Genomic DNA, 11,356 nt, shown 5'->3' on the forward strand with positions numbered 1-11,356 from the left:
CCAGGCTTCAATATAAAAAAAGGGAGCAAACACAATGTAAGAGAGAGCTGTTAGAAACAGAAACTCATCATTACAAAAAAAATTTAAACTTAACAGAGGAAGAAAAGAGTAGGTTGAAATAAACATGACTGAGAAACAAATTAATATATTAGAAGTTCAAGGTGAGGAATTCTCCCAGGACAAAGATAAATATGGCAAAGAAATGGAAATCATGAGAAAAAAGATAAGCTGCACAGAAGACCCATCCAAGATCCAATCTCAGAATTACTAGAATTCTACAATGAGAGGGCAGAGTAGGTTAAATGGAAGCAATAATCAAAATTATAAGAAAATATTCTTTAGTTGAAAAAATGACTCAAGTCTTCAGATGGATAAATGCTAGGTAAAAATACCTTGAAAAATCCATACGGAGACATATGCTGATGAACCTGTACAAATTCAAATTTGGGGGCGGGGAGGGATGGGGGAGGGACTTAAGGAAGTAGTCTGAGAGATACAAAAATTAATCAAAAATTTAAATTCAAGAAAGAAGATACTGTATACAAGAAAGTGGTAAAAAATGAAATCAATAAGAATCATCAATGTAAAATAATCATTGATAATGTGGTTAGAAATTTAATGCCATTGTTAAGAAATACTTAAAAGAGAAAAGGCTAATACCTGTAAAAGCTAACATCACTTGTAGCTAAAATTCTACATAATTTCAATAAAACCTAAGCAGTAGGTAGAAAATAAATATGATAAAAACTTTACCTTATTTGGGAACAAGGTTATATAATGAAGATTTGCAATTTGGAAGAAAAAAAAGAATTCCAATTTTCATTTCATTGATTAGTAGTGAGTATGGAATAATTTTTTTCTGTTTTGTAGCCAGTTGCACTGTTTTCTTTTGTGCACTGCATATCTAGGCGGATATCAGTGTTTTCTAAATTAGTTGTAGAACTTTTTATATATTAAAGATATCAGCTTCTTTGCTGATATCAGTCATGTTTGTTACAAATCTTTTTCCGGTTTGGTGCTGGCTTTGAAAACTTTTTGACAGTCTCTGATCTACAGAAAAGTTTTATGTACACTATGTAAAACACTATCCTTTCCCTTATAATTTCTTGCATTGCTTTTTTAAACTAATTTTTTATTTTGTGTTAATCATAAATTCATATCTGGTTATAAGAAATAATACAGAAATCCCATGTACCCTTTACCTAGTTTCTTCTAATGATAACACCTTGCAAAACTATATGCTACAATATCACAACAAGGATATTAATACTGATACAGTCAATATACAGAGCTTTTCTATCACCACAAGGATCCCTTATGCTGCCCTTTTCTGGCCACACCCATTCCCTCCTGCTCCCACTCCCTCCTTAACCTCTGGCAACTACTAGTTTGTTCTCCATTTCTATAATTTTGCCATTTCAAGAATGTTATATAAATAGAAGCACATTATATAACCTTTTGGAATTAGCTTTTTTTCATTCAGCATAATCATCTGGAAATTCATGCAAGCTGCTGCATGTATCAACAGTCTATTCCTTTTTATTGCTGAGTAGTACTTCACAGTATGTACATACCAACACAGTGTTTAACCATTCACCTGTTGAAGGACGTTTGGGTTGTTTCCAGTTTGGGGCTATGACAAATAAAGCTGCTATAAATATCCACGTACAAGTTTTATCTGAACATAAAACTTTCCATTTCCCTGGGATAAATGTCCAGGAGTACAGCTGCAAGCCTGTGCAGTAGCTACATATTTAGTTTTTTAAGAAACTGCCAAACTTTTTTCCAGTGTGGGTATATTTTACATCCCCACCAGCAACATAAGAGTGAATCCAACTTCTTGATCTAAAGATTCAATATAATACCAATTAAAATCCCATCAGGCTTTTTTTTTTGTAGAAAGTGACACACTGATTCTAAATTTATATGAAAATGTGAAGTGCCTAGAACTACCAAAATAATTTTGGAAAAAAACATAGTTGAAGAACTTGGGCTACCTGACTGCAAGACAATATAAAGACACAGTGATAAAGACATTATGGCACTGGTGTTAGTATAGACACAAAGATCAGTGAAACAAAATAGTAAGTCCAGGGGCTTCCCTGGTGGCGCAGTGGTTAAGAATCCGCCTGCCAATGCAGAGGACATGGGTTTGAGCCCCGGCCCGGGAAGATCCCACATGCCGCGGAGCAACTAAGCCCGTGTGCCACAACTGCTGAGCCTGTGCTCTAGAGCCCGTGAGCCACAACTACTGAAGCCCGCGCACCTACAGCCCTTGCTCCGCAACAGGGGAAGCCACCGCAATGAGAAGCCCTTGCACCACAACAAAGAGTGGCTCCCGCTCGCCGCAACTAGAGAAAGCCCGCGTGCAGCAACGAAGACCCAACGCAGCCAAAAATAAATAAATAAATAAATAAAATAAATTTATTAAAAAGAAAGAATAGTAAGTCCAGAATATACCCACACATACATGGTCAAATGATTTTCCATTTTCCAAAGGGGGAAGGTTGGTTGATTTCCAACCAACACACCAAGGTAATTAAATGTAACAAAATAAACTGGAACAATAGGATATCAATATGGAAAAATATTAACCTCAGTCCTGATACCTCACACCATATATAAATAACTAAAAATAGATCACAGGCCTAAATGTAAGAGCTAAAACCATACAATTTCTAGAAGAAAACAGAGGAGTTAGGCAAACTTTGAGTTAGGCAAAGATTTCTTAAACGCACACAAAGAAAGTGAGTCATAAAAGAGAAAATGATAAATTGGACTTCATCAAAATGAAAAAACTTCTGTTCTTTGAAAAGATGTCACTAAGAAAATAAAAAGGCAAGCCACAGATTAGGAGAAAATATTTGCAAAATTCATAAATGACAACTTATATCCAGACTATAGAAGAAACCCTTGCAACTAGAACACAACCAACTCAATAAAGAGAGTGGCAAACAATGTGAACAGACACTTCACCAAAGATATACAGATGGCAAATAAGTGTGTGAAAAAATGTTCAACATCATTAGTCATTGGGGAAATGCATACTAAAGTCGCAAGCTAGATACCATTATACACTCACTTGAATAGCTAAAATTAAAAAGACTGACGGTACCAAGTGTTACCAAGGATGTGGAGGACTGCAATTCTCATACATTTCCAGTGGGAAGGCAAAATGGCAGAGCCACTTTGGAGAGCAGATTGACAGTTTCTAACAAAGTTGAACATACATGTATAAAACGCCAAAACCTCACTCCTAGATATATACACAAATTTATGTTCCAACAAAAACATGTACGCAAAAGTTCATAGTAGATTGCTTCATAATAGCTCAAAGCTGGCACCCAAATGTTCCTGAACTGGCGAATGGAGAAACAAACTATATCCAGACAACAGAACACTACTCAGCAATTAAAAGAGAGAGAGAACTACTAAAACACTCAACACATGAAGCTCAAAAGCGTTATACTAAATCAACAAAGCCAGAAACAAAAGAGCATGTGCAGTATGATCCATTTATATAGAAAAGGTAAAACTCTAGGGACAGAAAGCAGTTCAGCTGTTGCCAGAGCAGGAGGGGATTAGCAGCAAAGGGGGTGGGAACTTTCTGAGATGATGGAAATTTCATGACTAAATCATCGCTATGGTATGATTATATAACTCTACACATTTGTGAAAACTTATCCAACTACACACTTAAAATCGGTGAACTGTATTGTATCTACATTATACCTCAGTAATAAAGCTGACTTTTAAAAATTTTGTAAGATCTCTTTTCTGGGCTGATGGTTAACAAAGAGATAAGAAGACACTGTTTACCTTCCCAGTCCTCCATGTAAGGGGCCTCCTCAGCTTCTTTCTCTGGAGTGGGTCTGTCAATGAATTTTCCTTCTTTCATGACCCTGGTGATTTCTCGGAGCTGATGCAGCAATCGTTTTTCTTGGTCAGAAGTCACGGCCTGTGCTCTGCTTAGAAACGGCAGACAATCCGGCCAGTTAGTGGTAAATACTCCTAGGCAAGGAACATAAACATCACTGTGATCTGTCTGGACTCCAGGAAGTTCAACAGCAACAGATAATTACTCTGGGAACTGATCCTGGAACTGCATAGCTGGGAACTAGAGATGTTAGTTCAATGTTTTGATTTTAAAAATGGGAAAACTAAGGCCCAGATTAGATCAAGTGACTGTCCAAGGTCCCAGAATGACTTAATGTCAATACTGGGACAAGACCCCAGATGTCTTAGCCTTCAGTTCAGTGTTCTTTCAGTACACCTCAATGCCCTGATTCTCTAATCTCAAGCAATTTCACCATTACTTATATTATTCCATTTACAAACAAGCCACTTTTCTCTGAAGTAATGTCATCAAAAGAAAATGTGCTGGACCATTTGCCTCAACTAGGGAAAAATATGCTACTAGGCCAACCCTGGAATTACCAGGCTGAATCTATTTGTGCAGAAATAAAGATATATCCTAAAATTTCAGAGCTGGATCATTCTGACAAATCACCTAAACCAGAGAAATTGGGGAAACTGAGGCCCATGGAGGGGAAACTATACATTATCACACAGTTAATGTCAGCTCCAAAACTAAAGTCTCCTGCCTTCTGACAGCATTCTGGTGCAATTCTTGAAGCATAGTGCTCAAGCTGCCCAGTTCAGAAAACCTGGGTGTGACCCCTAACTTAGCTGTGTGGCTCTGGGGAAATGTCTACACAAGTAAGATGAGGCTCAAGGATAATGGTGTGACTCTTTGAGAGGGAAGCGCTGCATCGAACTGGCAGGCAGGCAAGGCCCTACTCAGAAGACTGAGGACTGTCTGCTTTGGGACCAGTTTTATCTAGTGGCAGGATTTAACAGAGGCTACTTATGCTCCTCTTAAAAACCCAAAGCACCCGAAGTTAGTATAACACTCATGAAGAAGAAATGATATACTCTATACCAGCCTCATGGAGGTGCCATCAATCTTTCTAATAGTCCAGCCACGAGCCTATGTTTCTTTTTACATTTAACCTACATTACGTTACCCTTAATGACTAATAGGGAAGAAGAAAAAACCGCTTCTCCCGCCAACATTAAGATGGCAACTGAGGAAAATGGAGATGCAACATTTCTACAGACCTCAGTGGGAGGAAAACAAAAGCCCCACGAGCTCCACTTTTTCTACAATAAATGGCCTCAAAGCCATGAACTGAAGAAGCCTGTCTGTTCTACATGAAGCTGAACAGCTGCTTTACTCTTTCCCATCAGTACAGGAGTGCTGACTCACCCTAACTACTCATGTATTCTATAATCCCTAATTCCTACTGTTACAACAACTCACTTTGCGGGAGGCTTCTGGGGCAGCTAGGTCACTAAAAGAGCTAAAAGAGCCTATGTGATTATCACAACATCCTGCACACGTTACTTCTCTGGACTGTACTTAGTACATTCTGATTTTTACTGAAGGAAACAGTCTTAACTTTGTTTCCTAACTCATGGAAAATCGGAACCTTTAAATAAAAGGGGGATGGGTAGGCTAAGAGAAGCAGAAACAGACAAGAGAAGCTTTCTTAGAGAATTCCAAACTAAAGTGTCCTCAGGTGTCCTCAGTGTCCATATCATACATTAGGTAACTAATCGTGGTCCACCTTACATCTTCTGAATTTATTGCAATGAAGACTTTCATGGATTTCTCATTGTCTCAACTTGGTTTGATACTCCTGGAGGGCAGTGATAAGTTCACAACAGGCACAGTGTACAGGCACAGGGCCATGAACATTTTAAGTGCTCAATAGATGTGTTAGATGTGTTTCTTCTACCTCTCTGTAATCTGGCTTCCACTCCATCATTTTACCAAAACTTGTGAAAATCAATGATCAGTGACCACTTTTTTTTTTTTTTTTGCTGTGCAGCATGTGGGATCTTAGTTCCCCGACCAGGGATCGAACCCATACCCCCTGCAGTGGAAGTGCAGAGTTGTAACCACTGGACTGCCCAGGGAATTCCCCAGTGACCACTTTAAAGTCCAAAAGTCTTTTTTCTCACATTTCATTCTTCTTGACTTTTCTGTACTATGGACCATCCTCCTCTCCTTGAAATGTCCTCCTCCCTTGGCATTTGTATTCCTCCCACTTATTTAACCATTCCTTGTATCTTTGATCCTGGCTCACTTTCCTACTCCCACATCCTAAAACATGGTTTTCCTGAAGGCTCAATCCTAGGACTCTTGTTTCTCCACTCCTACAGGCATGCCCTCAGGAAGCTGACCCAATTATAAAGATTAAACCATCACCTCTACACAGACGATGCCCAATCTCTACCTCTAATCTTGACTTTTCACACAGAGGCCAGTCTCATAACTCCAGTTACCTCCTGGGCATTTCTACTTGGCGGCCTTGTCAATATAATAAAGTTAAACTTAAACTCACCCTTCAAAACCATGTCCTAGCTGGCCCAGGACCATGAGCAGCCTCATGAACAGGTGAGCTAGGTGAGGCTGGCTATGGCCGATTCCAAGATGTTAGAAAAATAAACTGTTAAGTTGGGAGATAACTCAGACTTTTGAATGCTATTACTGTAAATCCAGAGGAATCATCAAGCTCTGAGTCCAAGAGTTAAACACAGAGAGAAGAATGAAACAGTTTCTTCCAACACCATTCATGATGAGAACGGAAACCAAACTAGCAAAAGAATGCCGGCAACTGCCACACAGTAAGGATTTGGTGATCTCATCTTTCCCGCATGGCCCTTACCTCTTACGCCCAGCCAAGTGACTTCTGAACTTGTGTCCTCTGTTCTGACCTCAATACCCAAATTTCCTATTGTTGTTGTATACCATACATGGATGTTCTGATGGCACTTCAACCATACTCAAAGCTGAACTTATGATCCCTATTCCAAAGCCTTATCTTCATTCTTCTATGTTTTTATTTTGGTTGATGCCATAATCTTCCTCCCAGTTTGGGCTATAAGTCTCCAAATCATCCATCTCTTCTCCTTCATTTCTCTTATCTAGTTTTCCTTTGGAAAACCAACCCCTCTTCTGCTCACAGTGCAGAGGTTGAAGGAATCCAGCCCCTCACTTCTCCTTCTAGAGTGGCCACGTGGCCCATGGCCTATCATCACACTCCATCCCCTTGGCTGCAGTGATTGATTCAGTGATATATACAGTTGGGCCAACTATACTTTCTCCGAAAACTGGATCTTGAACACAGTGAAGCCTGAACTGAACGTTTTTCATGTTAATTCATCCTGGCAGCAGTCCTTGAAGAGACTGTCTATTTGCTCCTGCTCCTAAATCCCTAGAGCTGCTCTGGTTCCCACTCTTCCTGAAACTTAGATCTTCAGCTATTCTTTTGATGCTGTAAGTGACCCCATACTCTTCCAATAAATTCGGCCGCACCCCCCCAAAAAACAAATTTTTGCTACCCAGAGTTGTCTGCTTGCAACCAAGGAATGCTGATACATCCTGTGATTCTTTTTTCCTCCTTGAAATCCCGTTAATTTGCGCCCCCCGCCACCTCTTTTCTACTCTCACTGGCCTATTTATCACTTTTGCTAGAACTTTTTCAATATCCTAGCATACAGCCACCCTAAACATGAGTTATTTTTCTAAAGCACAGCAGATTATGCTATTTCTTTTCAAAAGCCTTCAGAGGCACTCCACTGTAAAGACAATAAATTCCAACTTCTCAGCCTACCATTCAGGGCATTCCAGTCTGCCCCCAGTTTACTTTTCTAGTTTTTTCTCCCATTAGTTACCTCCCTGACCATTTACCACAGCCCTGGTGTTCCCTACTCCCGTCACTTCGAACTACTTGCTATTCCAAAAACCATGCCTGACCCCTCACCTTGTTTGCTGCTTCTGCCACTCTCTCCCTCTGGAACACTTTCCCCCCAACTCTGCCAGAGGGAATCCTTCCATCCTGTAAGGCTTATTTAAATTCTCTCTTTTTCTTGAGACCTTCTGTGGTAGGCAGAATAATGTCTCCTCACCACCCCCCAAATATGTCCACATCCTAGTCCCTGGAACCTATAATGATATTACCTTATACATAAGGGGACTTCAGGTTGCAAATGGAATAAAGGTTGCAAATCAGCTGGCCTTAAAACAGATTATCCTGGATTATCTGGGAGGACACAATGTATTTATGAGGGTCCTTAAAAGTAGAAGGGGGAGGCAGAAGAGGCCAAAGTAATAATGTAATGTACGAAAGTCTCAACCCACTGTTGCTGGCTTTGAAAGTGGAGGAAAAGGTCCATGAGCCAAGGAATGTGGGCAGCTTCTAAAATCTGAAAAAGGTAAGGAAACAGATTTTACCCCAGAGCCTCCAGAAGGGAATGCAGTCTGGCAAACACCTTGATTTTAGCCCAGTGTAGGACTTCTAACATACAGACCTATAAGATAACAACGTGTATTTTTTCTTTTTTTTTTTTTGCGGTACGCGGGCCTCTCACTGCTGTGGCCTCTCCCGTTGCGAAGCACGGGCTCTGGACACGCAGGCTCAGCGGCCATGGTTGACGGGCCCAGCCACTCCGCGGCACGTGGGATCCTCCAGGATCGGGGCACGAACCCGTGTCCCCTGCATTGGCAGGCAGACCCTCAACCACTGCGCCACCAGGGAAGCCCAACAACATGTATTGTTTTAAGACATTAAGTTGGGGATAATTTGTTATGGCAGCCACAGAAAACCAATACATGTTCCCAGAGCACACTTTTTCTCTCTGAGATGCAGTTCCTTAAGGAGAAAATAATTGCTATTGACAACCATAGAGGGCTGTGCAGAACGAATCAAAATAGGTACCAAAGATATTCTTATTATTGCTGAAAATGCCTGCTTTAAACTACTTTCTTTACATCTACCTCATACATTCTTTCAACATGTATAGACACTGTCGATGTGCCAGCACTAGGAACGAAATTTGAACAATGAGCCAGCTCTAGGAATGCAAGTTTGAACAATGAAAATTCCCTGTCCTCAATAAGGTTACAGGACATTAGGGAAGACAGAAAAGTTAACAGAAGATAAGGAAGTAATATGATGCTTACATTATCCAGCAAACAGAGGTGGCCAAGGGAGGATATGGGAGGAACACCTAACCAAGTTGTGGGTTCAGGGAAAGACTCTCAGAGGAAATGATGTCTAAGTTGAGACCTCTAAGACAAACACGAGTTAAAACAAGTGTGTGTGGGGAGGTGGTCGGGGGCAACATCCAAGCAAAGCAAAAAAGTATATGCAAAATCCTAGAAGCGAAAGTGCCCAGGTACTTCAGAGGAACAGCAAGCAGTCAGTGTAGCTGGACCACAGACACAGAGAGAGAGTAATGGAGAAAGATAAAGCAATTGAGGTATGCAGAGCCACGTCACCTAGGACCATGTAAGTCATGTTAAAGATTCTACTCTTTATCAAGAGCAACAGGGACCTATTGAAGGGTTAAAACTAAAGACGTAATCCACTGGTTTGGAAAGCAGAAAGTGAATTGAAAGGAGGCAAATTAGAGGAAAAGAAACCACATGAGACAGTTCTGACCTATGTCAAAAATAAAGGCATTCTCTACTCACTCACTTACTCATTCTTCCATTTCAATAAATACTTTTCTAAAGCCTACTACTGGCTTGTGCTAGGCTCTGGGAATAAGAAGGATAATCCCTGCCCTAGTAGAGTTTAGAGTGTTTTACAGGGAGACAGACTTATTAATTAGGAAGAAATAACGAGACATGGTGATTAATGAGATATGGGAAGTGAAGGAAAAGGTGAATCAAAGATGACATCTAATTTCTGCTTTGGGCAACTAAGTAGATGGAGGAGCCATTTGCTGAGATGGGGAACATTAAAGGTAGAATAGGTTCATCTGGGGGTAGATGATGAGTTCCATTTTGGATGTTCATTCACTCAGGGGACATTTACTGTTTGACGAGGATAAGAGTAGCTATCTATGAGACATGTCCAGTAGGACCCTGAATATAGAGGTCAGCAAATGAAGAGAAGGCTCTCAACAGGGAATGGCCATGATTTACTCTTCTATCATGGTAATAAGTACAGATGCTTGCATCAAAAGTGAATATCTACTCTTTTTCAATGGTATTTACTTAGTACCTACTATGTGAACACAGTGAACAAAAGAGACTAAGCCTGTCCTCAGACTTTACAACCCCACAATGCCTGCCAGAAATCTGTGGTCCCACATACATGCTCAACATGCCTGCCAAGGTGTTTGCTGCCAGAGGCTGCACCCTCATTTCTCCTCTTGGGCCATTCCACGCTTCTAGGTAAATAATTACAGTGGGACATGCTGCTCCAAGAAGGAACTTTCACTGATCACAAGGACAAAAATGAGGACACCTTGATTCTGATTCCTAGATCCTTTCCTTAGTCTTTGTGTCCTTGGGCTAGAGAGTCTGCTTAATATCAGACATAACATGGCACAATACCAACCTTCCAGGAGGCTTAATTATTTAAAAATGTGTGCAGACTTATATCGCTCACAGGTGAAAGCTGTCTGAAAAGTTTTGTTAGATAGTATTAAAAACCTTTCCCATATTTTGATTCTTACATAAGCATTAAGATGAAGTATCAGAAAGAGCATATTTTGGGAATTTTAAGCAAAATCTTACAGTTATGGAGTGATATTATATAAATGGACTTAGAAGGCTGCAAATGAACATGTCTTCTTTGTCTTAAATCTTCTCCTTGACCTCCAGAAGCCTGGCAATGTGATAAAATCTTATCTGACAGAAAAAATACTGGGGTATTTTGGGCTCTTCTAATAATCCAAGAAGCACAGACTTGTAAAAGAACAAATGCCACAGAAACTAAGGTTAAAGTCTTTAAGTATAAAAAGGAAAAGAATGTAAAACATGCAGCTACCTAGCCCTTGCAGTTTTGAAGGTGGAAGTCCCATAGAGCCTACCTGTAAGGATAAAATGTTTTAGATTAAGGAGTTTCAGAGAGAAGGTCACCTCCTTATAGACTGGAAAATGAGACATCTGGGAAAGACAGACACAAGCTATGCTCTCTTGAGTGGAAGGAGAGCTGCTCCCTGGTTCCTGAGAGGTACTGTGGAAAATATTTTACACAATCATTGCCGTGTGGCAGTGGCCTCAGCATGTTCTCAAAGAGCCCACACTCCAGCAACTTACTAGGAGTATATAACCTGAGCTAGGACCCGCTGTCCCAGAAACAATGGGATGGCGCAGCTCCAGGGGCGGTGATGGTGGTGACACACAACTCCTCTGCCTTCGCACATAAAACGTGGAGCAGGGCTTCCCTGGTGGCACAGTGGTTGAGAGTCTGCCTGCCGATGCAGGGGACACGGGTTCGTGCCCCGGTCCGGGAGGATCCCACATGCCGCGGAGCGGCTGGGCCCGTGAGCC

General features: G+C 40.8%; 1 protein-coding gene across 1 annotated transcript in view; it reads right to left on the minus strand.

Annotated features, from left to right (window-relative positions):
- Window positions 1–3,925: 3,925 nt before the first annotated feature.
- The window catches only part of RIC3 (RIC3 acetylcholine receptor chaperone), a 62,862-nt gene continuing 55,431 nt past the window's right edge, over window positions 3,926–11,356 (minus strand). The window contains exon 5 of the mRNA XM_028477334.1: window positions 3,926–4,011. Coding sequence (XP_028333135.1) covers window positions 3,996–4,011 — 16 coding nt within the window. The 3' untranslated portion in view covers window positions 3,926–3,995. The remainder of the gene's footprint in view (window positions 4,012–11,356) is intronic.

The sequence above is a fragment of the Physeter macrocephalus genome, chromosome 16, assembly GCF_002837175.3.
Source record: "Physeter macrocephalus isolate SW-GA chromosome 16, ASM283717v5, whole genome shotgun sequence".
NCBI lineage: Eukaryota > Metazoa > Chordata > Mammalia > Artiodactyla > Physeteridae > Physeter > Physeter macrocephalus.